At 36.1% G+C, this 24,739-nt stretch overlaps 1 protein-coding gene across 1 annotated transcript in view; it reads left to right on the top strand.

Moving 5' to 3' along the window:
* Nucleotides 1–24,739, top strand: part of C1H1orf87 (chromosome 1 C1orf87 homolog) — an 82,302-nt gene that overhangs the window by 3,360 nt on the left and 54,203 nt on the right. The window contains exon 3 of the mRNA XM_003824230.4: nt 15,022–15,256. Within this exon, the coding sequence (XP_003824278.1) occupies nt 15,022–15,256 (235 nt within the window). The remainder of the gene's footprint in view (nt 1–15,021; nt 15,257–24,739) is intronic.

Below are 24,739 nucleotides of genomic sequence, written 5' to 3' on the forward strand. Positions count from 1 at the left end.
AATCTGTCTTCCCAAAAGTGTTTATACTCATAAACCAGGGCCTCAAAATGCTGTTTTCTTTGGATTGAATAAGTTGAATCCATTAATAAAAATCCACTTAAGCAGCATAAGTAAACATCAAAAAATAAAGGCTTCTCCAAAATGAAAATTTGAATTAAAAGAAAATCATGGATCAATAATGGATAGAAAAAGAGAAATCTTCTGTATAACCACATTTAGCTCAGATTTCCTGCAAGACATGTGTTGATGATGGGATGGTATGACAGACTTGAAGGTAGCCTTTTAGATGCAGCCCACTATATTAGCTTGCTAGGGCTGCTGTAATAGTGTACCACAAACTGGGCGGCTTAGAACAACAGAAGTTCATGGTCTCAAGGTCTAGAGGCCAGAGGTCTGAAGTCAAATTGTCCATAGAGCTGTGATCCCTATGAAGGTGCCAGGGAAAGACCTATGTGTTCTAGGCCTCCCCTTGTTCTCGCAGTTCCTTGGCTTGTGGCAGCATATCTCCAAGCTTCACATGGCTTTCTCCCTGCATCTGCATCTGTGTCCAAATTGCCCCTTTTTATAAAGACATCAGTCAATTACATTAGGGGCCCACCCTAATCCAATATGACCTAATCTCAGCTCATTACATCTGTAATAACCCTATTTCCAAATAAGGTCATATACTGAGGTATGGGGGTTAGAATATCACCACAGGAATCTTGGCAGGGCCACAGTTCAACCCATAACAACCAGACTCCCATTTTACAGATGAGGTGAGATAACTAAGGCCTCAGTGGTCTTAAAGCAAGCCCCTGAAGTTCCAGGTTGGTTATTAAGAACTAAGACTGGAATGGAGCTCTCCTTCCCTCTTTCCTTAAGTTAACCTGTGTAATTGCTCACAGATCAAAGAAAAATACTTATATTTAGTATACATATATTTCACAAAAGAGAAAAAGAGACTAATGTTTGGGCTTCAAGGAGTGAAACAGGTTTCCCCTTATTTGTGCCATCATCATCTTCCTCCTAGGTCACTATAACCGCCTTCCAACATAGTTCCCTGTCTCTAATCTTCACACACTCTACTTGACTCTCTGCAGTTTTGCTCCTGAATGTGTAGTCCATGCATCCCCAGCATCAGTCTTAGCTGGGAACTTGTTAGAAACAGAACCTCAGCTCCCTTCCTGATATATTGAGTAAGAATCTTACTTTAAACCTGAATTTTCAGGTGACTCCTCCACACATTCCAGTTTGAGAAGCCCCATTCTCCAGTATGGCCAGGGTGATCTTTCTAAAATAAAAATTTAATGACGTGCTGCCACCACCAGACCCACATTTGCCTGCCCCACCTGGGGGCTCCTGTAACACCCGTAAGGAATAGTACATGCTTACAACTTCCTATGCATTTCTGTCTCCCCAATTTACTGTAAATTATATATGCACAACTATATCCGCAGCGCAGAGGATAAAATATTGTACATGGTAAAAGCCTATTAAATAAATTAGAGTGACATGGCTGCCAAGAAAAATAAAAATCTAGAAAGATAATACTTAGTTGCTTTAAATAAATCCAAATCTAAAGGCCCATGCTGTTAAAATAACATCCAGATGTTACTATGCAATCCTGATGAGTAACATGCCATGTGACAGGAGACAAATATTCTCATTTTCAAAAAGGAGATAGGAGCTAGTAATAATATCACAGAGTCAGAGGCTTGTGGACAATCCCTGCCAAAACTGTAGGCCAAAGAATTAAATATATTAGTTGTGAAAATAAAACACCAAGAGTAAGTATGCATTGACTAAAAATAGATTATGCCAAACTGTTCCATTCTCATCATTGACAAGATTACTGCAGCCCAAATGAAGAGAATGATAAAGACAGTATGTGTTGATTTTGGTGAGTCATTGGGCACAACTTTTTCACAAAGGCATGAAACAAGGCAGAGAACTCTAGACTGGATGGTGTTGAGATAGGTGATACACCAACAAAGTGGTGATGGAACAATTGATATAATCACAACTTGCTGGAGGTGGGGAGGATTTGTGTGCGTGACCCTGCTCTTATTCAACAGTTTTTAATACACAGTCAAAGGAAGATAGACAAATTGTTTTTGTAAACCCATAGGTAGCAGAAAGCTGAGAAGCCTTGGCAGGGAAATAAGCTAAAACCAACAAGATTAAATAAACAGAAATATATGCAAAGGCTATCTTTGGAGAAGTGTACATGGAAATGGTTATATGGAATAAATGTTTGGGTATTGCCTGTGTTTGAGCTTAGCATGAGTCAAGGGTATTCAGACAGAGAGATGTGGAGGCTCACTCTACACAGAACTCAGTGGAGTACTGCACACTTCATTCTGGATGCCACATTTTAGGAGGCGCCCTGGCATGCTAAAGGTGGGGGCAGTAGAGGGCATTATGAAATATCCATTGACCAGAACAGAGGCCTCAGAAATAACACCACACATCTACAACCATCCGATCTTCAACAAACCTGACAAAAACAAGCAATGAGGAAAAGATTTCCTATTTAATAGATGGTGCTGGGAAAACTGGCTAGCCATGTGCTGAAAACAGAAACTGGGCCCCTTCCTTATACCTTATACAAAAATTAACTCAAGATGGATTAAAGACTTAAATGTAAAACATAAAACCAAAAAAACCCTGGAAGAAAACCTAGGCAATACCCTTCAGAACAGAGGCATAGGCAAAGACTTCATGACTAAACTACCAAAAGCAATTACAACAAAAGCCAAAATTGACAAATGGGATATAATTAAATTAAAGAGCTTCTGCACAGCAAAAGAAACTATCATCAGAGTGAACAGGCAACCTACAGAAAGGGAGAAAATTTTTGCGATCTATATATCTGACAAAGGGCTAATGTCCAGAATCTACAAGGGACTTAAATAAATTTACCAAAAAAAAAAAACCCCATCAAAAAGTGGGCAAAAGATATGAACAGACACTTCTCAAAAGAAGACATTTATGTGGCCAACAAACATGTGAAAAAAAGCTCACCATCTCTGGTCATTAGAGGAATGAAAATCAAAACCGTAATGAGATACTATATCACACCAGTTAGAATGGCAATCATTGAAATGTCAGGAATGAGATACTATATCACACCAGTTAGAATGGCAATCATTGAAATGTCAGGAAACAACAGATGCTGGTGAAGATGTAGAGAAATAGGAACGCTTTTACACTGTTGGTGGGAGTGTAAATTAGTTCAACCATTGTGGAAGACAGTGTGGTGATTCCTCAAGGATTTAGAACCAGAAATACCATTTGACCCAGCAATCCCATTCCAAAGGATTATAAATCATTCTACTATAAAGACACATGCACACGTATGTTTATTGCAGCACTGTTCACAATAGCAAGACTTGGAACCACTCAAATGCCAATCAATAGTAGACTGGATAAAGAAAATGTAGCACATATACACCATGAAATATTATGCAGCCATTAAAAGGGATGAGTTCATGTCCTTTGCAGGGACATGGATGAAGCTGGAAACCATCATTCTCAGCAAACTAACACAGGAAGAGAAAACCAAACACCACATGTTCTCACTTATAAGTGGGAGGTGAACAATGAAAACACATGGACACAGGGAGAGGAACATCACACACCAGGGCTTGTCAGTGGGGGGTTGGGGGAAGGGGAGGGTTAGCATTAGAAGAAATACCTAATGTAGGTGACAGGTTGATGGGTGCAGCAAACCACCATGGCATGTGTATACCTATATAACAAACCTGCACATTCTGCACATGTATCCCAGAACTTAAATTTTTTTAAAAAAAGAACATTTGTGATTCATGGGAGGATGTCAAAATAGCAACATTAACAAGAGTTTGGAATAAGTTGATTCCAACCCTCATGGATGACTTTGAGGGTTCCAAGACTTCAGTGGAGGAATCACCGCAGGTGTGGTGAAAATAATAAGAGAACTAGAATTAGAAGTGAAGCCTGAAGATGTGACTGAATTTCTGCAATCTCATGATAAAACTCAAATAGATAAGGAGTTGCTTCTTGTAGATAAGCAAAGAAAGTGGTTTTTTGAGATAGAATCAATTCTCCTGGTGAAGATGCTGTGAACATTGTTGAATTGACAACAAACGATTTAGAATATCATATAAACTTAGTTGATAAAGCTGTGGCAGTAATTGAGAGGGTTGATTCCAATTGTGAAAGAAGTTTCCCTGTGGGTAAAATGCTATCAAACAGCATCATATGTTACAGAGAAATCTTTTGTAAAATGATGAGTCAATGGATGCAGCAAACTTTATTGCTGTCTTAAGAAATTGCACAACCACTGCAACCTACAGCAACTACCAACCTCATTAGTCAGCAGGTATCATCGAGGCAAGCCCCTCCACTATCAAAAAGATGAGGACTTGCTAAAGGCTCACAGATGATTATTAGCATATTTTAACAACAAAGTATTTTTAATTAAGGTATGTGCATTGTTTTTTAGACTATTGTATTGCACACATAAGAGACTACAGTATAGTGTAAATATAACTTTTATGTGCACCGTGAAACCAAAAAAATTATGTGAATCACTTTATTGTGATATTTGCTTTATTGCAGCTCTCTGGAACTAAACCACAAATCACTGAGGTATACCTGTAATTTGCATTGATATTTATACCCAAGATATGCAAAGTTCTGGTATTTTCCCATGTGACTCTCCTAAAGCCCATATTCTGTCATTTTTGAATCCTCCAAAACCATTTATATTAATAAATTCTTTGTGACTTGTCTTAAACTCCTTTAAGTGTTAAAGTTAATGGTTTTAGAAATTAATGTATATATGGAATTCCATCAACTTCCTTTTCACAAATATTAACTGAGCACCTACTGAGTGCCAAGCCATGGAGACACAGAAGTGTACCTGAAGTTCTAGTGATGGGAAACACATAATAGACAGATAAACAATGATTGTTCATGCAGGGATAGTGCAATAAGGAAAAATAAAGGAACATAAGGGTCTATCAGCTCTTAAAGGGTCCCAGAAGCTGTCTCTGAGCAAGAGACATTTGAACTGAGACAGTGCAGAGATAAGCAGCTAGAATTATGCAATGAGAATTATCCCAGGTTAGCTACCAGTGAGCTAAGACTAACCCAGCCTTCCTCCGTGTGCTTATGGCTCTACCAGATTTAAACTCTCCATGAAGCTAATAGTATCTTCTTCCCTCCCCTGCTCAAGAAAAAGAGGCTGCAACTATTCACAGGTCTCAAGTTTGCCCAATATTGGGCATCTGACATTCTCATTTACTGTTACAAACCGATGGCACTTAAGTTGACCGCCTGGAGCCCAGGTAATTTTTTTTCTTTTTGTATAAGGTTGCCTCATGCTTGCCTCCTTGTATTAGTCAGGGTTCTCTAGGGGGCAGAACAAATAAGATATATATAAATAATATATTTTTTAATATTTTATAAAATAATATATATATTATATATAAATAAAATATATAAATTATATATATTTATATATAATATATATATAAATATATATATAAAATATATATAATATATTTAAATATTTATATGTATTTTATAATAAATATTGATGTATTTATATATTGTATATTTATTATTTATTTTATATTACATATTATATAATATAAAATATTATATATTTAGAATAAATATATATTTATATATAATAAATATATAAATATATAATTATATTTAATATATATAAAAATATATTAAATATATAATTATATTTAATATATAATTATATATTAAATATAATTATATTTAATTAATTATATTTAATATATATTTATATATTAAATATATAATTATATATATAAATATATATTTATATATAATTATATATTTAATATATAAAATATATAACATATATTTATATATAGGATATATATTATATATAGGACATATATATTATATATGATATATATATCCTATTAGTTTTATATATATAAAATATATATAATGATGATTATTAGCATATTTTAGCAATAAACTATTTTTAATTAAGGTATGTGCATTTTTTTAGACAATGCTATTGCACACATAATAGACTACAGTATAGTGTAAACATAACTTTTATGTGCACCATGAAACCAAAAAAAGTATGTGAATCACTTTGTTGTGATATTGTGTGTGTGTATATATATTATATATTACATATATAGTATATATGATATATAATTTATATATTATATATAAAATATATATATAATATATAAAGGGGAGTTTATTAAGTATTAACTCACACAATCACAAAGTTCCACAATAGGCCATCACAAGGTGAAGAACAAGGAGAGCCAGTCTGAGTCCCAAAACTGAACAACTTGGAGTTCCATGTTGGAGGTCAGGAAGCATCCAGCACAGGAGAAAGATGTAGGCTGGGAGGCTAGGCCAATCTAGCCTTTTCACATTTTTCTGCCTGCTTTATATTCTAGCTGCGCTGGCAGCTGATTAGATGGTGCCACCCAGATTGAGGGTGGGTCTGCCTTTCCCAGCCCACTGACTCAAATGTTAACCTCCTTTGGCAACACCCTCACAGACACACCCAGGATCAATAATTTGCATCCATCAATCCTATCGAGTTGACACTCAGTACTGGCCATCACACTCATAAAAACCAGAACACCATCCCTCACCAGGAGCACAGTGCTCAGGATCAGGGAACCCATATACCTGCTGCTTTTCTGCCACTGAGGTCCAGCTTGCACCAAGTGATACCACAGGTACTCGCCTCCATCCTAGTGACTCCACAGACCTACAGAGAAAGTAAATCATGTAAATATCTGATGAAAGAGCATTCTAAGGAGACAGAATAGTCAGAACAAAGCCTCTTGGTATGCTTAAGAAAGAGCAGGAAAGCCATTTTTTGTGGAGCACGGTGGGGAATGGGGAGAGGAGCAGGAAATAAGGTCAGAGAAGCCAGTAGGGCCATAGTAGGAACTTTGGATTTTGTTCCATGTAGAATGGGAAACCATTGGAAAATTGAGAGCAATGCTGCTCACATTGTATTTATGTTTTCTAAAGGCTGCTTCTGTCTGTTAAGTGGTGAGTAACTTGGGAGTGACACAAATAAAAAGAGAGAAAACATTTGGAGAGTTACTATGATAATCCAGGCAGGAGATGGAAGCACTGAACAATGATAGTCCATACATAAAGTATGGATAAATTTTGTGATTGAAAAATTCAAGTATCCCAATTATTATTTTTTAGAAACAACTGATCAATAAGCCTTATCTTTGTTTACTACTTTTCTCACTATACAATCTACACAATAGCTGAATATCTATGAACTCAATCTCTCATTAAAACTGAACAATAACATCACAGAAGATACTTATCTTCATTTTTACAAGTTCAAAATAATAAAGTAGTATGCTAAAATCATACTTCTATTAAGCCCTTTCCACTGCATTAAACTGCTTCTGTATTAATATCCTGGAATAATTTTTGTTTGTTTTTGTTTGTTTTTGTGTTTGTTTTAGGCACTGTGAGAAGTATAAAGAAGCATAATATACTGTTGTTCTGGTCATAAGTCTGTAAATAAGAATACAGGGCATTATGAAAGCAAATGTTAAATAGATGTTTTAGAAAACTTATAAGTGTCCGTTGATCCCAAATATTGAGACTATGAGGTAACAGTTATTTTTGCCATTTGAATTCTATATAGTTTAAAAAATATAATACAAAGTCAAAGTCAAAAACAAAATACTGTTTACAACATATGTGACAGAAAAATAATTAACTCCTACATGCATAAAGGCTTTTCCAAATCAATGGGAAAAAGATGAACAGCCTCATTTCAATAATTGGCAATAGACCTAGACAGGAAATAGAAGAAATAAAAAGGAACAACAGATATGTGGGGGTATATTCAACCTGCAGGATAATAAAAGAAATGTAAACAGTAATGAGACATTATTTTTTACAAATCAAATTAGGAATGTTTTATAATGGAGATACCCAGTGCTGGCAGGTGTTTAGAGAAAATACTCATATGATACTGTGTTTTTTAAAGTATACTTATTGAAAGCCTTAAAAGTATATGTACTTTGGCATAAGATCTGTATCTATGAATCAGTTCTGTGGAAATGATTATGGATGGGTATAATGATTTGGTTTCGAAGATTTACACAAAAATGTGTGTTGTGTCTGGGTCCCAATAGGAAACAGATTATACACTCAAACAAGGATGGCTTTAGTTAAAAAGGACTAATTACAAAGATATATGCTGAGATTAAGAGAACTGCAAGTTATGGTGCAGGAATCATCGGCTAGCAGCTGCAAGGTTGGTAGGAGCACTAGGTCTGAAGAGAGGAGAGGAGGGGAATGTTACCGAAACTAAATAAAGGAAGCATTCTGCCGCTCGGGCCATCTTGAGAAAAGCAGTGACCTTTGGTCAAGAGACACAGGTAGCCTGAGTCAACCTTGCAGGGAGGGAACCTCCTCCTGCCAGGGCTACCCATTGGCCCAAACCACCTAGAATCATAAGACATAGGCACTGCTTTTCTTAGAGACAGGATCTCTGTCCATCACCCAGGCTGGAGTACAATGGAGGGATTGTAGCTCATTGCAGCCTGGAACTCCTGGGCTCAAGCAATCCTCCTGCCTCAGCTTCCCAAGTAGCTGGAACTACAGGTGTGCACCACAAAGCCCAGCTATTTTTTTTTTTTTTTTTTTTTTGGTAGAGATGGGGTTTGGCCATGTTGTCCAGGCTGGTCTGGAGCTCCTGGCTTCAAGTGATCTTCTTACCTAGGCCTCCCAAAGTATGAGATTATACGTGTGAGCCACTATGCCTGGCCTCATGGGCACCATTGATAGAGTAAGTCCACAGAGGTCAATTTCCTGGGGTTGAGAAGGATGGTGAGGATATAGGTGCAAAAGAAACATCTCCAGCAGAGCAGCAACATTGAAATTAATGAAAATTTGGAAATCAAATTAATGTTCAACAATATAGGAAAAATTAAATAAGCTATTTTATATCTATATAATGAAATACCATTAGACATTTAAAATGTTGGTGTAGAGATAGAAGTATTGGCCTGTAAAGGTATCTGTGTTATTTTGTCAATTGGAAATTTTTCTAAGAGATTAGAAAGGTTGATTACAATCAATCTTTGTTTTAGAAACAAAATAAAACTTCTCATGTGTGTATATGGAAGCTTTGTATAAAGAGATTAAATGATATTTGGCCACCTTTAGTTTCGCCAGCTAAGATTTTGAGATAACAAATTTATATTGATAGAGTATTTTTTAAATCCATCATCTTTTTATATATTCCTGATTTAGTTCAACCTGATTAAACAAAATAACGTAGCAATAATGATTGCTCCTCGTTCCCATAGACCATGTGGATGCATCCAGACGTGATGCAGAGACAGAACTGTTTATGCTGCATCCTCTCAGAGTATGGATAGAAGACCTGGCTCAGAAACTGTGCCCTACAGCACAGAGATCATTGGTGAAGAGGCCAGGCAGTTGCACAGTCATTTTGCTTAGACTTGCAAAAGCGAAACAGGAGAGAATGCAAGTGCAAAAGACATTACATTTCAAGTCATTAAAGATTGGTTCCCAGATTTACATTTTAGCCAATAAACATTGGCTCCAGACTGGTAAAGCTGCACTGTCTGTAAAGCTCTTGGGTGTAATCCACCTGAGGACATCGTGATGCAACAATGTTTGGGTTGTTTTTCTTTTAATCACAATTAAGGAATGTGATTGCTTTATCAGAATAGATTTTTAATACTAATTAATCTTTGTTTTTTAAAGGGGGGGTAATTTCTAAAATTTGTATTTACTGTGATTGGTAAATAACAAGGTGGCCAGATAGATTGCATTAATTATCTCTCTTTTTATCTATTTAAATAGATTTTCTTGAGTTCCTATCTACTACAAAACCTTTACTTTTTGAACTTTAGTTTTGTCTGTCAATAAAGGAAGTTTTGGGATTCCAGAGAAAGAAGCATCCCTTTGTACCTGAGTGATGAGGAGTGTGTGTATAAAGGAGCTAGCACTTTAAGTTATGATTAACATAAAATTACTATTTGTCGAGGGCTGCTGGAGGAACACCGGGCTTGGTGCTCAATATTTTATACATTTTATCTTGATAAGGATTATTTTTTCTCATCTCACAGCTGAGAACCTGAAAATCAGATATTCCCAAAGTCACACAACATGAAAGAATTTATGTGTGGTGGCTGACACACATAAGCATTTAGATAGAACATATTAGCTAAAATAATTACATTGATAAAGAAATGATTCAAGTATAGGTTCAGGAGTTGAATGAACATATTTTTATGATCTTTTCGAAGACTAAATTTCTATGATAATAGTACATGGTATGGTTCCATGACATAAAAAAAAAAAAAGAAAAGAAAAAGAAACAAAAAACCTTCATACTTCGACACAATAGCATTAGCTACATTAGCACAGGCTTCACATTTCAGCTTCCCTGTGGAGTTTGGTGAGCTTTTTCAGCTGTACTCCCCTCCCATTTCCGATTTTATTTTTTATTGTCTTTTTAAAAAGAGAAAAGTCTGGTTGTCTTGATTATCTCTTATTACTTACAAATAAGAACATGCTTTCATTTACTGAAATTAGATCCCCATTCACTGTGTTGGCACACTCTAGGCTGTCTTCTCCAGAGGGTTTAGGGCCTGTTAGATGGCGCACAGTTGGAAATTGGTGGCATTGAGTCGCTGCCAAGGCTGGCAGACCTTTAAGATGGCATCTGGTGACCTTTTGCTGAGCCCCCTGGGTCCTTCATTTGAGATTTTATGTTCTCGGCAGGGGTGTAATCCAAATCAAATGTGAGATCTGGTGAGTTGGAGTTACATGGGAGGTGGGGCCAGCGGGGGATCCCTACCTTGCTTTGGGCAGAGGATGCTACTAGACGCCTTTGCAATGTTTCTTTCTAACCCTGAGACTCTGTGCTCTAATGGAGGGTGACTCTAATGGGCTGGTTTGCAGAAAGAGCCCAGTGAGAGAGGGAACGACTGGACAGTTTTCTCCTCATTTATTTATCATCCAGGAACACAGTAATCCTCTCTAATTGCTCTCATTCCTGGATGACACTAAACTCTTCACGGCACCCCCAGAGCAGCAGCTGAGGTCAGAAGTACATATGCGGAAGCTAGCTGTGTCTTGCTTCCAAGATAGTATTGATGGCGTTTTTTCCCCCCTTCTTTTGAAATGGCAAATGTCTATTTTCAGTAATGTAGGTAGATGGTACACAAGCCTAGGAGGAAGAACTGTGAGTTTGTGAACAACATAACAACCAATGCGTGTTGACAAATTGTTTGTGCTAACCACGGACACATGCCGTTTCTCAGCTAGAGAGTCATTTTCTTGATAATTTTCAAAGCGCTATGTATTTTTTTTTAAATACAGCTTTTACTTGAAACAGATTTAACAGGTTATTTTTGGTTTTACATCTACAGGGACTGTTTTAAAAGACAGGCAGATACATTTTACATTTCTCAAGCAATTCTGTCTTGACACTGCCCACAAAAGGATTTCAAAGGTGATTAAAGCAAAGATAATCCATTGTCCCTGCCTTTATCCAAAAGAGTTAACTCCCTGCCAAAAGACCATTTTTGCCTTCAAATCCTGCATTTCCTACTTTGGTTACCTGCTCCTGTACTTTCAGCTCCTCACATAATCCCAAACTTCCATGGACCTTCCTCTGACTCTACTGCCAATAGGATCTGAGTCTGTGCAATGAAGTAGACAGGTTTAAATCCTGGCTCCACTACTGAAAAGCCATGTAAATAGAATTAGGCCAATCACATCAACTTTCCTGGCCTTAATTTCTTCATTCTAAAATAATAATAATAGGAATACCTGACTATATGGTTGATTTAAGAAATATATAATCTAATGTATATAAATAAGTATAGTGTGGCTGTCATGTTAAATGTTCAGCAATAATATTATTTATGTAACCATTGCAAACCATAGTTATTTCTGTTTCTTATGAACTTCAAATAGTACTGAATCTTTGTAATGTTCATTTGGCATTTATTTATATGCTAACTGGGTATGTTTCATATTACTTATGTAAATTTTATACCAATTTAATACTTTATAGAGATACAACATACCTATATTTACATAAAAGTATACATCATAAGTCTACCACTCACTGAGTTCTCACAAATGTGATATACTCATGCAATAAACACCCAGATCAAGAAACAAAATAGTACCAGCATCCCAGAAACCCCGTTATGCTTTCTTCTGGGCTATACATCTCCCCTCAAAGGTAATCACTACCCTGATTTCTACAATATAGTTTTACCAGTTGTTAGCTTTATTGTTTGCATTATTTTTGGACAACCAAATGAAATTTAAATTTCTTGAAGGCAGGGAACATATATGTCTTCTCTCATTGCAAAAAACTACTTGTCAAATATACACTCTCCTTCTCATACTCCCGTCTTGCACTATTATCATTTGAGTGTGTTTGTCTGGCAAAGCCCCAGTTCTGTGTGAGCCTCACTGTCTGCCTTCTCTGCATGTCTGCGAGGACTACTGGGTGAAGTGCCATTCACCCTCTCAAATTGATTTCACAAAAATCAATGGTCTTTAACCTTAACTGGCCACTCAGTTGGCCCAGCCAACCTGTCTTATTTTTCTGATCACCCCTCTTCCACTCTTCATAGCAGCTGTCCCAAACCATCTGCCCTTAATTCAGACTTTCTACCCCATCATTTCCCCGATGAGACACAAGGTAACCACACCTTGTTGTCAGAGAAAATTCAAGCTGTCAGCAATTTGATCAACATCTTGTCATCAAATGTACTAATTTGCCTACATCCTTACCTATTTTTCTACAACCTTAACCCTGAGGTTTCCCTTCTGTGTCTGTCCTCTCAATGACTTCCATTTCCCTTTGTCAAGGTTCATCTTATATCATCAATGATATCCTCTCCTTTTCTGCAGTTCAACTGGCTATTCACCATTGGCATTTCAACAGGCTAAACTCCCTAACATCTTTGAACATGATAACAAAGTCTTATCTGAAACCCTATATTCCACATCAATCATCACCCCATCTTTCTCCCTTCTTGCAGCCAAACTTCTTCAGACAGGTCTTTATACTTCCTGTCTACATTGCTTGTCCCCCGTCTTTCTTCAATCCACTTCAGTCTAGCATCCACCTACATTACCTCATTGTAACTCCCTATACCAAGATTCCTGACTACATCTTCATGGCTAACCCAATGGACCCTTTTCAGAAATTTCCTTTCTCAGCAGCATTTAATACTGTTGTCTTCTCTCTAGAGACATCCTCTTGCTTTTCTACCAAGTCTTCCTTCTAGTCTCCTGATTTCCCTTCTACTTTACCGGGAATTTTTTTAAAGCTCTTTTTAAGGCTCATCTTTCCTCTTTAAATGTAGTATCCATCAGAGTTTTTTCCTAGGCCTTCTTTTCTTCTTGTGCTACCACCACCAAGAGGATGACTATAAAAATATACATATATTCAAATTATTGCCCATGGTTTGGTCTTATTCAAATCAACAAGTATTGGAGTTCAACAAGTATTATTTAAATCAATGAATGTTATATTTAGATAACATGATATGCTTGTAAATGGATCTTTTCCACTGTATCTATAAATAACAGCTAGAATTTATAGAATGCCATGTAGTACAAGGCATAGCTACTTTGAAACTTATTTTTTCTGATTATAGAATAGTATTTTCCTATGTAGAAAATTTAGAACAATAATACTATGAAGTATAATCTGACATGATATAGTGTAATAGAGTGTAATGTAATACGCTGAGTTCTACCACCCAGAGATACTATTAACTTCTGGCACATTGTTTGCTACATGGAATAGGCACACACGTTATATACATGCCTTTTACACAGTTGAGACAATCATATATTCACTTACTTTTATAAGTGGACATTTACTTGTATCATTAAATTATTCATAACTATTTTAATGACTTCATACCCTTTATCACGAGCAAAGAATGAAATAGTCAATGCATCCACCTATTACTAAATATTTAGAGTTTTCTTTTTTTTTGCATTTTTCTCCTTAATACACATGCTTTAACATTGTTCTACAATGTCAGAGTTTCAGCTTCTTGACTCCTAATGTTTTGTCAGGTCACCCACTGTAAGAATTATATCTGTCTTCTATGTTTAAAATGGTACCTTGTTACTGTTTTGATTTGTAAGACTTTCCATTATTTTTTTATTTTTTATTTTTTTAGAGATGTGTCACCCAGGCTGGAGTCTAGTGGTGCGATCTCGGCTTACTGCAACCTCCGCCTCCTGGGTTCAAGCGATTCTTCTGCCTCAGCCTCCCAAGTAGCTGGGACTACAGGTGTGCGCCACCACGCCCGGCTGATTTTTGTATTTTTAGTAGAGACGGGGTTTCACCGTATTGGCCAGGTTGGTCTCAAACTCCTGACCTCATGATCCACCCGCCTCGGCCTCCCAAAGTGCTGGGATTACTGGTGTGAGGACTTTTAGTTATTAAACAAAGTTGAACCTTTAATTTTGTTTGTTATTTGAATTTCCTTGAATCATCCTACAGTTTTTTTTTTCTTTTGTCTAGTATTAAACTTAAATGAAAGGCTCCCAGGAGAAAAGGAAGTCTCAAGGGGAGAGGCATAGAGCAGAACTGGAGCTGACAAACTGTTTTGACTTTCTTTTCTAAGGCTGAAAATACCTGTTACATTTACAAGTAAGAAATGTGATAACCTTTAGGGTTCATTTTTCATACTGGCCATTGCTTACAGTAAGGGTTTGGGAGCAGATGGATAGATTATGAGTATGAGGAAGAGGGTAAGGAAAAAGATAAAGCCTGCAAAGATAATATTAATAATATGTTCTCTCTATGGTCAATGATGCATAGACAAATAACCAATGTTTATGCTTCCACATTCCACTGTGCTGAGTTACCACTGTTCACAACACCAAACACACCTTCTGTTCTTATGGCAGCCTAGTGTATGAGGAGTCTGCCTGTAAGTAACAAAGTATAAAATTCTTTCTTCACAGCAAGGAGAATGACAGCTTGAAAACAGAAACCCAAACAATGCACCAGAAACCAATGACTGATAATGCAAGGCAGATGAGCAGAGACACCCCAGTTCCCATTAACTTCACTGATCAGCAAACCAATGATAATCCAGATGATGTGAAAGAGAAAAAGCACCCAGAGAACAACCAGAAATCAGAAAACAACCAGAAACTACTAACAGGGGCAAACAGTAGCAGATTCCTGGATGGCAATGTGAGTGACAAAAAATACCTACGTTTATCTTGATAATTTATTAGGAAAATATAGATAAAAACATAGGTTCACACAAAAACACACTGTACAAATGTTCATTAATATATTTTGCATGAGATAGAAGTAAGAATCAATTTTTTTCAATCTGAAAATGAACTTCAGGGTCATTTTGTATATTGTATCTTTGCTGACCACCAACGGAGTTGGTCATGATCACCAAAGAAGTTGGTCATGACAACCAATGGAGTTGGTCAACCTATTCTGCCTGTGGTTAGCTCAATGATACTCAGTGTTGTTACTATACATGCAAAGTTGGGGCGTGTTGGAGGGTAAGAGTCTGTCTGCTTTTACATTACAAAAAGAAATTATTTTAAAAATACAATGCAACCATGTCTAATTACAAAAAAAAATTATAGGCCCCAAACTCTGTTGATAGAAATATATACCACTGCACTCTGTTAACAATCAACCAAACAATTCATAACAAACTAACTTGATGATGATGAATCTATATGATTAGTAGTTTGTAATTAAAAAGCAAGTAAAGCAGCAATTGAAAACTGGATCTAAATCAAGACAAAACTAATGATTCATTGATAACAAAGTACCATTTCCAAAATTGCTGAAATTGCAATTAAACAGATACATAGAGTAGGAGTTTTGCAATGCTGCCAAGCATTAAGTGACAGCCAGATATTTTAGTAAAATACTGAATTAGAGTCTGCAGTACACTCTAACATAACTATTTTTAGTTTGTAATTTTAATAGCCCTTTCTAAATCACTGAGCTACTAGCTAGTCTTTAGTCATATGAGAAAATGAATGCCTATGGATTTGTGATCTTCTGCTCATAAGAACCATGCAAAGGATCAAATTTTGGAGTGGTTAACAGCCTATCTATGGACCTCAGGCTATACTCTGCAAGGTCTAGTTGAACACTGAAGACCAGAAATGAAAGTGACTTTCCCAAAACATGAGTGACACAGATTGAGCTGTCACTCAAGCCTCTTAGTCTCCAGTTTGGCTGAGTCCTTGAATTTAGGCCTTGGTTACAGCAAAAGATAGTGAATCTGCAGAGGTGATATAATCCATTTGAATGATCAAATGTGAATTTTTATCTGAATGTTTTAACCTAATTTAGATTCTGGCATTAATATATTTGTTGTTTTTGCTCCCAAAGAATGGCCTTGGTAATAATATTATGGTTATAAAAGACGTTATTATTGACTGATTGCTTCGAGGTAAATTTTATTATTTACTCTTTGAAATTAACCCTGTGAGGTAGATACCATTGTTATTTCTACCACCATGGCATAGATGATAAAACTAACACTCAGAAAGGATAAAGTGACTCATAAGTGTGTAGATAAGATGTTTGTCTAGGTTTTCTTTTTTTTCTTTACTTAAATTTTTATTGAGCTTTCTAATTATAAAAATAGCATAACGATGTAGCAATTTTTGAAAAACAGGAGAATATAAATAAGAAGAAAAATATCAACTAAAGAAAACTAGTGGTTTTCTTTTCCTTTCTTCCTCTTTTTTCCTTCATGCATAGATATAGAATAAGAATCATTATACTCTTTATTATCCTGCTTGATTCACTTCATATCATATCAAAAATTCTCCGCTTGGCATGAAAAAATCATCCTACGCATCATCTTTAATGGTTCTGTGAGAGTTGTACTCAGAACTAACACTTAGATGGATAGCATTTACTATGTGCCAGGCAGTATTCTGAGCTCTTTACAGATATTAACTAATTTACTATTCCCAAGCACCCGGCGAGGTAGGAACTCCTATTATCTTTAGTTCATGTTTAAGGGAGCTGAGAAACAGAGAGGTCAAAGGCCTTGCTAAAGTCATAGAGCTGAGAAGTGGCAGACCCACAATTCAAGCCCAGGTTCTAGGTCCTTAGTCACCAAACTGTATACATTCCTTTATAGAGATATAACACAGTTCACTTAACAAACGCCTTATGGGCACTTAAGCCATTTCTAGTTTTTCTCTTATATATAGACATCTGTTTCTTGACACTCCTCCTAATACATCAAACTGCTCATTCCTGTCATGGACTCTGCATTCGCCATTACCATAGGTAGCATGTTCATTAGGTAAGCTGTTCTTGACCTCCATGATCTGGATTATTTGCTAGCTCGGCAGTACAGGGAGAAAATTTGCCCCTCCCCTCCCAGAACTCAACAGGGTTTCTAGTGGGAGGCTCAGCGGGGGCTAACACTCTGCCACCAAACAAGGAAGGCCTTGTGGGAGGTGTGGGGACCGACTAATTGGTTCTGTCTGCCGGGCGGGCGTGTGGTGCTGGCCTGCCAGATGGCAGCCACAGTTGCCTGGTACAGAGACCCTCATTACCAGCTTGACTAAGTGGTAAATGGAATCCTGCCGCAGTTACAGAAGCACACCAATCAGAACTCTTTCTAGATCCTTATCACTCACACATAGATGAAAATAAGCTTTCCTGCCTGGGACGTAACAGGCAATCTGGACCAGCTGAATTTGCTCCAAAAGAGAAGTTGCTGATAAAGACTGAGCTAACATGCGTGAGGACGAGCAAGTGTGAAACTCTTTTCCAAATCACAGAGTAAGTTCGAAGAGTCTCATTGGTAGGAAGTAAGTAAAACTGAAGATGTTAAGAGAATCCCTCATTTTGTGTATATAAGAACAGTGAGATATCTTACAAATAAACAAGTACAAACCTTCCTTTCACAAAGGAAGAATGAGAGGACCAGAGAGCTTAAATGCTCCAAGGTCTCACAGGAAAAGAGCTTGGCTCTTCTGACTCCTAGTCCTAGGATCTTTTTGCCTCCAAATTCTGCTTTATATGCGTATGTTTTTGAAAAAATACATATTGTTTATATCATTTCTCAGAATTATCAGCTCTGCTTCTCTCAGAAGAATAAAAAAGAATGTGTGACTAGCAACAAACTCAGTAGCACAGTTTCAAAAATAAAATTGTAGTGTGCTTTTTGCATCTGGCAGCATGAAAATGAAAGTGTTAGTGATTTAATTTTAATAATTATCACAGTTTATTGGGAAGGTTTCTTTTCAAAGCCCTTTTGTGTGTTTTCCCTTGTTCCTTCTCCACAATAGCCCTGCAAGCTAGGTAAAGGCACATGATGTTATCTTTATTTTATAGATGAATAGACAGATGTCAAGGACATTTCTACTTGGCTGTGCATTTGCAGCTCAGATTTAGAAAGTTCAAAGCAGAGCCTTTGATCTTGTACTTCTGGTGGTCTGTGTCTCACAGAATGGTCTCACCCCTCTCTCAATTGCACCAGCAAGAAACCTCAACATACTTTCCTCCTGTCTCTCCCTAACCCTGACATCCAACCAATCACAGATTCCGTTAAATTCTACCTCCTTCGTGTCTCTCAAAACCTTATCTTTCTTTTATTTTCCTTGTCATCACCTTAATCAGACCACCATTTTGTCTCACCAGGGAGATTTTAATCATCTTCAAACTGACTTTTCTGACTTTAAAGCTCTCTCTCTGTATTGGTCAGCTATTGTGATAAACACTGCTGCGTAACAAATCACCCCACAACTCAGTGGTTTATAACAATAATCATTTATGCTCACATCTACAGATATGAGCTTAGGCAGCTTTTATTTATCTCAATTGGGTTGGGCTGGGCTTGGCTCTAAACTGGATTTGATTCAGGTCTGCTCTGTGTTTTCTTGTTCTGAATCCAGCGAGCTCTTCAAGGTATGTCCTTCTCATACTGATGGAAACATTTTAAGAGAACAAACTCAATTACACAAGTGCATTTTAAGTCTTTGCTTTTTGCTTGTGTCATATCCACTAACATCCCATTAGCCAAAGCAAACCACATGGCCAAGCACAACATGAATGGGGCAGGGATATATATGCTATCTCTTTTAGGAGGAACCACTTGATCAGATATAGCCTCTGCTTAAAACACTTAAATTCCCTTGTTAAATCCCAATTCCCTGGTATAAAATTTAAACTCCTTGACTTAGCATTCTAGCTCAACTCTGTCTATTCTCTATTTCACTTTCATCCCCACATCTCACTAAACTGAAATTCTTTTCCATAGAGTTCTGTTCCCTTTCACCTCAAATCCTTTGCCCATGCTATTCTTTATGGGTAAAATTCTCTTCCCTCCATCTTTATTTGATTAACTTCTAACCATATAAGTGTCCCAACTTAGATAGCAGCTCTATCAAGAAGCATTATCATCTGATTTCCAAGACTGAGGTAAACGCCTTTCCTAATGTATTTCCAAGAGAATCTGTGCACACTTCTACAGTAGATGTTGCCATACTATTAAAATAAACTGTTTCCTTATCTGTCTCCTTCCACAAGTCTATAAGACCACTGAGAGTAAGAATTGTTGCTTGTTCATTTTCATTTCCAAATGTCTTTCTCTGTATATTGGCTCAAAGCCAACATCTAATTTAATGGGAAAACACTAGAAACTTTCTCATTTCAGTTTGGAAGAAGTTAAGAGTGCCCACTGTCTCCACTGGCTTTTAATGTTATCCTGGAGATATTTGCCAATGCAATTACATAAGAGAAAGAAAGTACAGGCATATTACTTAGAAAAGAAGAGGTAAAACTCTTTTCAGAGTATAAGATTGTACATCTAAAATCTCAAGACAGTTAATGAAAAAACTACCAACAATCAAGATAATTTGGCAAACTAGATAGTTATAAAATCAATAACACAAATCAATGGCCTTCATATATGTCAACAAAAATGAATTTGAAGATAAAATGGAGGAAAAGGCACCATTTACAATAGCAAATAAATGTAGAAGTAAATTAAATAAATAAATAAATCAAATGCCAAGACATAAACTTAACAAGAAATGTCCAAACCTGTATGAGAACAAAATATAAAGTACTCCAGAAAGACACAAGAGTAGATTTGAACAAATGGAAAGGCATGCTGTTTTCTTGTACATAAAATGTTAACATCATCAAAACGTCAATCCTCCCTAGGGTAATTTATAAATTTGTTGGGATTCCAACAAAAAAATAGTGTTCGGTTTTTATTTTGTTTTGTTTTACAACTAGCCAAATTGATTAGCAAGTTAATTTGGAATAACAAACAAGCATGAATAGTCAAGAAAACCCTGAAAAGGAGAGCAGCACTATGAGTAATGGGTAAGATACCATTACCAGATATTAAAACAAAAAGTCTGTATATTTAAAATAGTGTGGTTTTGGCACATGAATACATGAAAGACCAATGAAATTGAAAAGAAAAATTCAGAAATAAACCCACTGGCATATTGTTATTTTGTATATGATAAAGGTGACATTGGAAATTAATAAGAAACAGATGGACATTTTAATCAGTGACACATTATTGGATAGCTATAGAGAAGTTTTAAGTTGGGTCTATTCCTCATATACCATACATACGTAAGATGTACATTAGGATATATTCCAAATACATCAAAGGTTTAAGTGTAAAGAAATAAACATATACAAATAGTACAAGTAAACATGAGTGATTTCTTCTATCATCTGGGATAAGGGGAAACTTTCTTAACTGTGACTCAAAATGCAGATACAATGAGGAAAACGATACTTTTCACTGAAGGAGTGATTATTTTCACCATATGGCCAGACACCTGTAAGCAAAGCATATAAACACCTGACAAAGTAGGAGGAAAATCTGCAACTTGCATCATTGACAAATATATCTCTCATCTATAGAATATTCTGCTTAAAATAGAGAAGAAAAAGGGTTATACTATTAGAAAAATGGGCAAAATACATGAACAGGCAGTTCACAGAAAAACAAATGTAAATGTTCCTTAAATATATCAAAAGATGTGGACTTGCTTTTAATAAGTAGAATGTAAATTAATTCTGCCCTGAGATATAATTTCTCATTAGCAAAATCCAGGAAATTGATAACATAATTTGGCAAAATCCATAATATTGATAATATACTTTGTTGGAAGGCTATGGGGAAACAGATACACTGCTACAATGATAGAAAAAAATTTAAATGGAAAAACTGCTTTGGGAGAAAAATTGACAGTAATTAGCAGAACTACATCTACATTTTTTAATAAGAAAATCTCACTTTGAGAAATCTATCCCAAAGATGTACTTGAAAAATATAATATTAAAAGATTTATGCAGAAGATATACATTCCAACATTACCTGTTACACCAAAAAATTATAAACAACCTAAATTTCCATAGACAATGAACTGTTTGAATAAACTAAGGTACATCCATACATGGAGTACTATGAAATTGTAAAAAGAAATGTAGAATTTGTGTATATATGAGTATTATTATATATTATTATGTGGAGTAATATAACAAGATACATTATTAATTGAATAAAAGTGAGGTAGAAAAATATATATAGATTATTCTACCAGGTATCTATCTATCTATATATCTATTATGTACATATCCCTTTTGTTTTTTAAAATGAAGGAATTAATTAAGAACATTATTAAAAAGTGGTTATGTCTTGGGGATAGATGGAACATGATGAATGGATAAAAAATAGAAACCATACTTCTCTGAATGTCTTGTTTTGTAGGTTTGGCTTTGCAACCATGCAAATGTTTTACACTACAGAATTATAAAGTAAAATTATATGTTAAGAAAATCAATTTGTAAAAATCAAAAACAAAATAAAATAAATCTGGTTTTCTTATCTTTTGGTATACAACAAATTGCCCTAAAACTTAGTCACTCAAATCAATAAACATGTATTACCTGCTACTGTTTCTCAGGGAAAGGAATCTAGGAGTGGCTTAGATGAGAAATTTTGGTTCAAATTCTTGCAAAATTTCACCCCAGATTTCACCCAGAGATGCAGTTTTCTGAAAGCTTGATCAGAACTAGAGGATCTACTTCCAAGCTCACTCATGTGGCTATTGACAGAGGCCTCCTGGCTGTGTCCACAGGTCTCAGTTTTCCTCATTTGGGCTTCTCTCTAGGGGTGTGCATGACATGGCTGGCTTCTCACAAAATGAGTGATCCAAGAGAGATTGATTGTACACAATCAAATTGGAAGCTGCAATATCTTTTATAACCTAATCTCAGAAGTGACATACCATCACTTCCACAGTATTCCACTGGTCACATAGACCAATCTTGATTAAATGTTGAGGGGATGAAGGAGACTACATAAGGCCATGAAACCAGGAAGCAGGGATCACTGGGGCCACCTTGAAAATGAGTGACCACATGAACCTAACTATATATTAATTGGCAGTAAAATTAAACAGAATGAAACAATTGTAAATGATTTTAAAACACAGTGACTTCATTGCATATCCCTAGTGGAATATTTACTGTAAAGAAAATATTTCTTGAAAAAAATATTTAAATGTTTTTAATGACCATTATGTTGATACTGTTATTCTCTGTGTGTATATTTTATGTGATAAAGCAAGTGAGTCACTATCCTGGTGGTTTTCTCTTTTTGTTTTTTTTTTGGACTTGCTATTTGGGGTATAGAAGAAATAAAATGTAGGTAGAGTATTGATAAAATTACATAAAACCCCTATGGTCCTACATTTGAAATGAAAAATCAGTATGAACTCTTTTTAAAAATGTATTTCCCAGTTCTGTCCATTGGAAAAATTTAGAAACAATGACTAGGCCTGAAGCAATGAGTAGCCTTGCATCTGCATTATGTTCAGGAAAATTCCAAGAGCTGATTCCACCTTTGAGCCTGGAATATCCACTTATACCGAAAGCAATGAAGATACAAAGCCTTCCTAAGACTGGTCAAAAAAGACTCAGGATCTAACTTAAAGAGTTTCCCACAGTTGAAGGCGACATAATTTGGGCATCAATAAAAATAATAATTGCAATAGATTGAAACACATTAAATATGTTTAAACGTATATATTAATAATGATTATTTTAAAAAACAAAAACTCATTGGTTATCTCTGAAGAATGCTAGGGAACAAACTATTTATTTGAAAAAAAAACAGTAAATAAAACAACCAAGCATTTATTCATTTGGCCATTTTCTATGCAAACTGTATCTGAAGTAATAGTTGATGAAGGGACGTTTCCCTTTAAAGAACTATTTCTGTTAATAAATGAAGAATGGTGGGATAAGAATTTCACCATTTTGCAAAGCCCTAATGAAAATGAAAGGAATTAAGCAATGCATATGACTGCCTGTAATTATGATCCAAAAAAAGGCAATTAGATAGCATTTGCTTCCATAGGAAAATATACCACCTACAAAAGTGTCTTCTCAAATAAAATTGATCTTGAACATGAATATGACTTTAGATTTAACTACTATTTTACAAGAAATAAATGATACTTTTTAAAAACAGCATAGGGGTGCCAGAAAATGCAGACTGTGTAAAACTCTACAGTTCAGACAACACAGCTTCTTCAACAATTGCAAGAAAAAATAATGATGAAAGGGGCAGACTGGGAAGACTAGACATTTTAAAAATATGTAAGCCTGGATGCAGTGGCTCATGCCTGTAGTCCCAACACTTTGAGGGGGTCAAGGTAGGAGGATTGCTTTAGGTCAGGAGTTCAAGGCCACTCTGGGTAACCTAGCAAGAACCTATCTCTACAAAAAACAAAAAGTTAGCTGGGTGTGGTGGTGTGCACCTCTAGTCCTAACTACTTGGGAGGCTGAGACAGGGGATTGCTTGAGTCTAGGAGTTCAGGCCAGGCTGTGGTGAATAATGGCTGTGCTACTCTGCACGCTAGCCTGGGTAACAGAAAAAATTAAAAAAAAAAAAAAAAGAAGAAGAAGAAGAAGAAGGAAGGAAGGAGGAAGGGAGGGAGGGGAGGAAGGGAGGGAGAGAGAAGGAAAGAAAGAAAAAGAGAAAGAATGAAAGGAAAGGAAGAAAGGAAGGAAGGAGGGAGAGAGGGAGGGAGGGTAGGGGAGGGAGGGAGGGAGAGAGAGAGAAAGAAAGAAGGAGAGAAAGAGAAAGAAAGAAAGGAAGGGAAGGAAGGAAGGAAGGGGAGGGGGAGGAGGAGGAGAAGGGGAAGGAGAAGGAAAGAAGGAAGGAAGGAGAGAGGGGGAGGGAGGAAGGAAAGAAGCAAGGAGAGGAAGGAAAGAAGGAAGGAAAGAAGGAAAGAAAGAAGGAAGGAATTTTAAAAGATGTAAGGAAAAGAGGAAAGAAGGAAAAAAGAGAGAAAAGCAGGAAGGAAGGAAGGAATTTTAAAAGGTGTAAGAGATATTAACCTATTGCAATATATGGTTCATATTTTGAATATACAAACTATGAAAATAAGATTTACCAGAAAACAGGGGGATTTTAAACACTGATGAGACATTTGAAGATATCGAGGAATTACTGTTAATAATAAGGAATTTTTAAGTGTTATAATGTTATTATGTATTTAAAAAGAGTCCTCATTCTTGGGGCAGTGGTTCTCAAACTTCAGCGTGCGTCAGAATTACTGGAGGACTTATTCAAACACAGATTTCTGGGCCCCATCCCACAAATTTCTATTTAGTGGGTCTGGGGTG

This window comes from Pan paniscus, chromosome 1 (genome assembly GCF_029289425.2).
Source record: "Pan paniscus chromosome 1, NHGRI_mPanPan1-v2.0_pri, whole genome shotgun sequence".
Taxonomy (NCBI): Eukaryota; Metazoa; Chordata; class Mammalia; order Primates; family Hominidae; genus Pan; species Pan paniscus.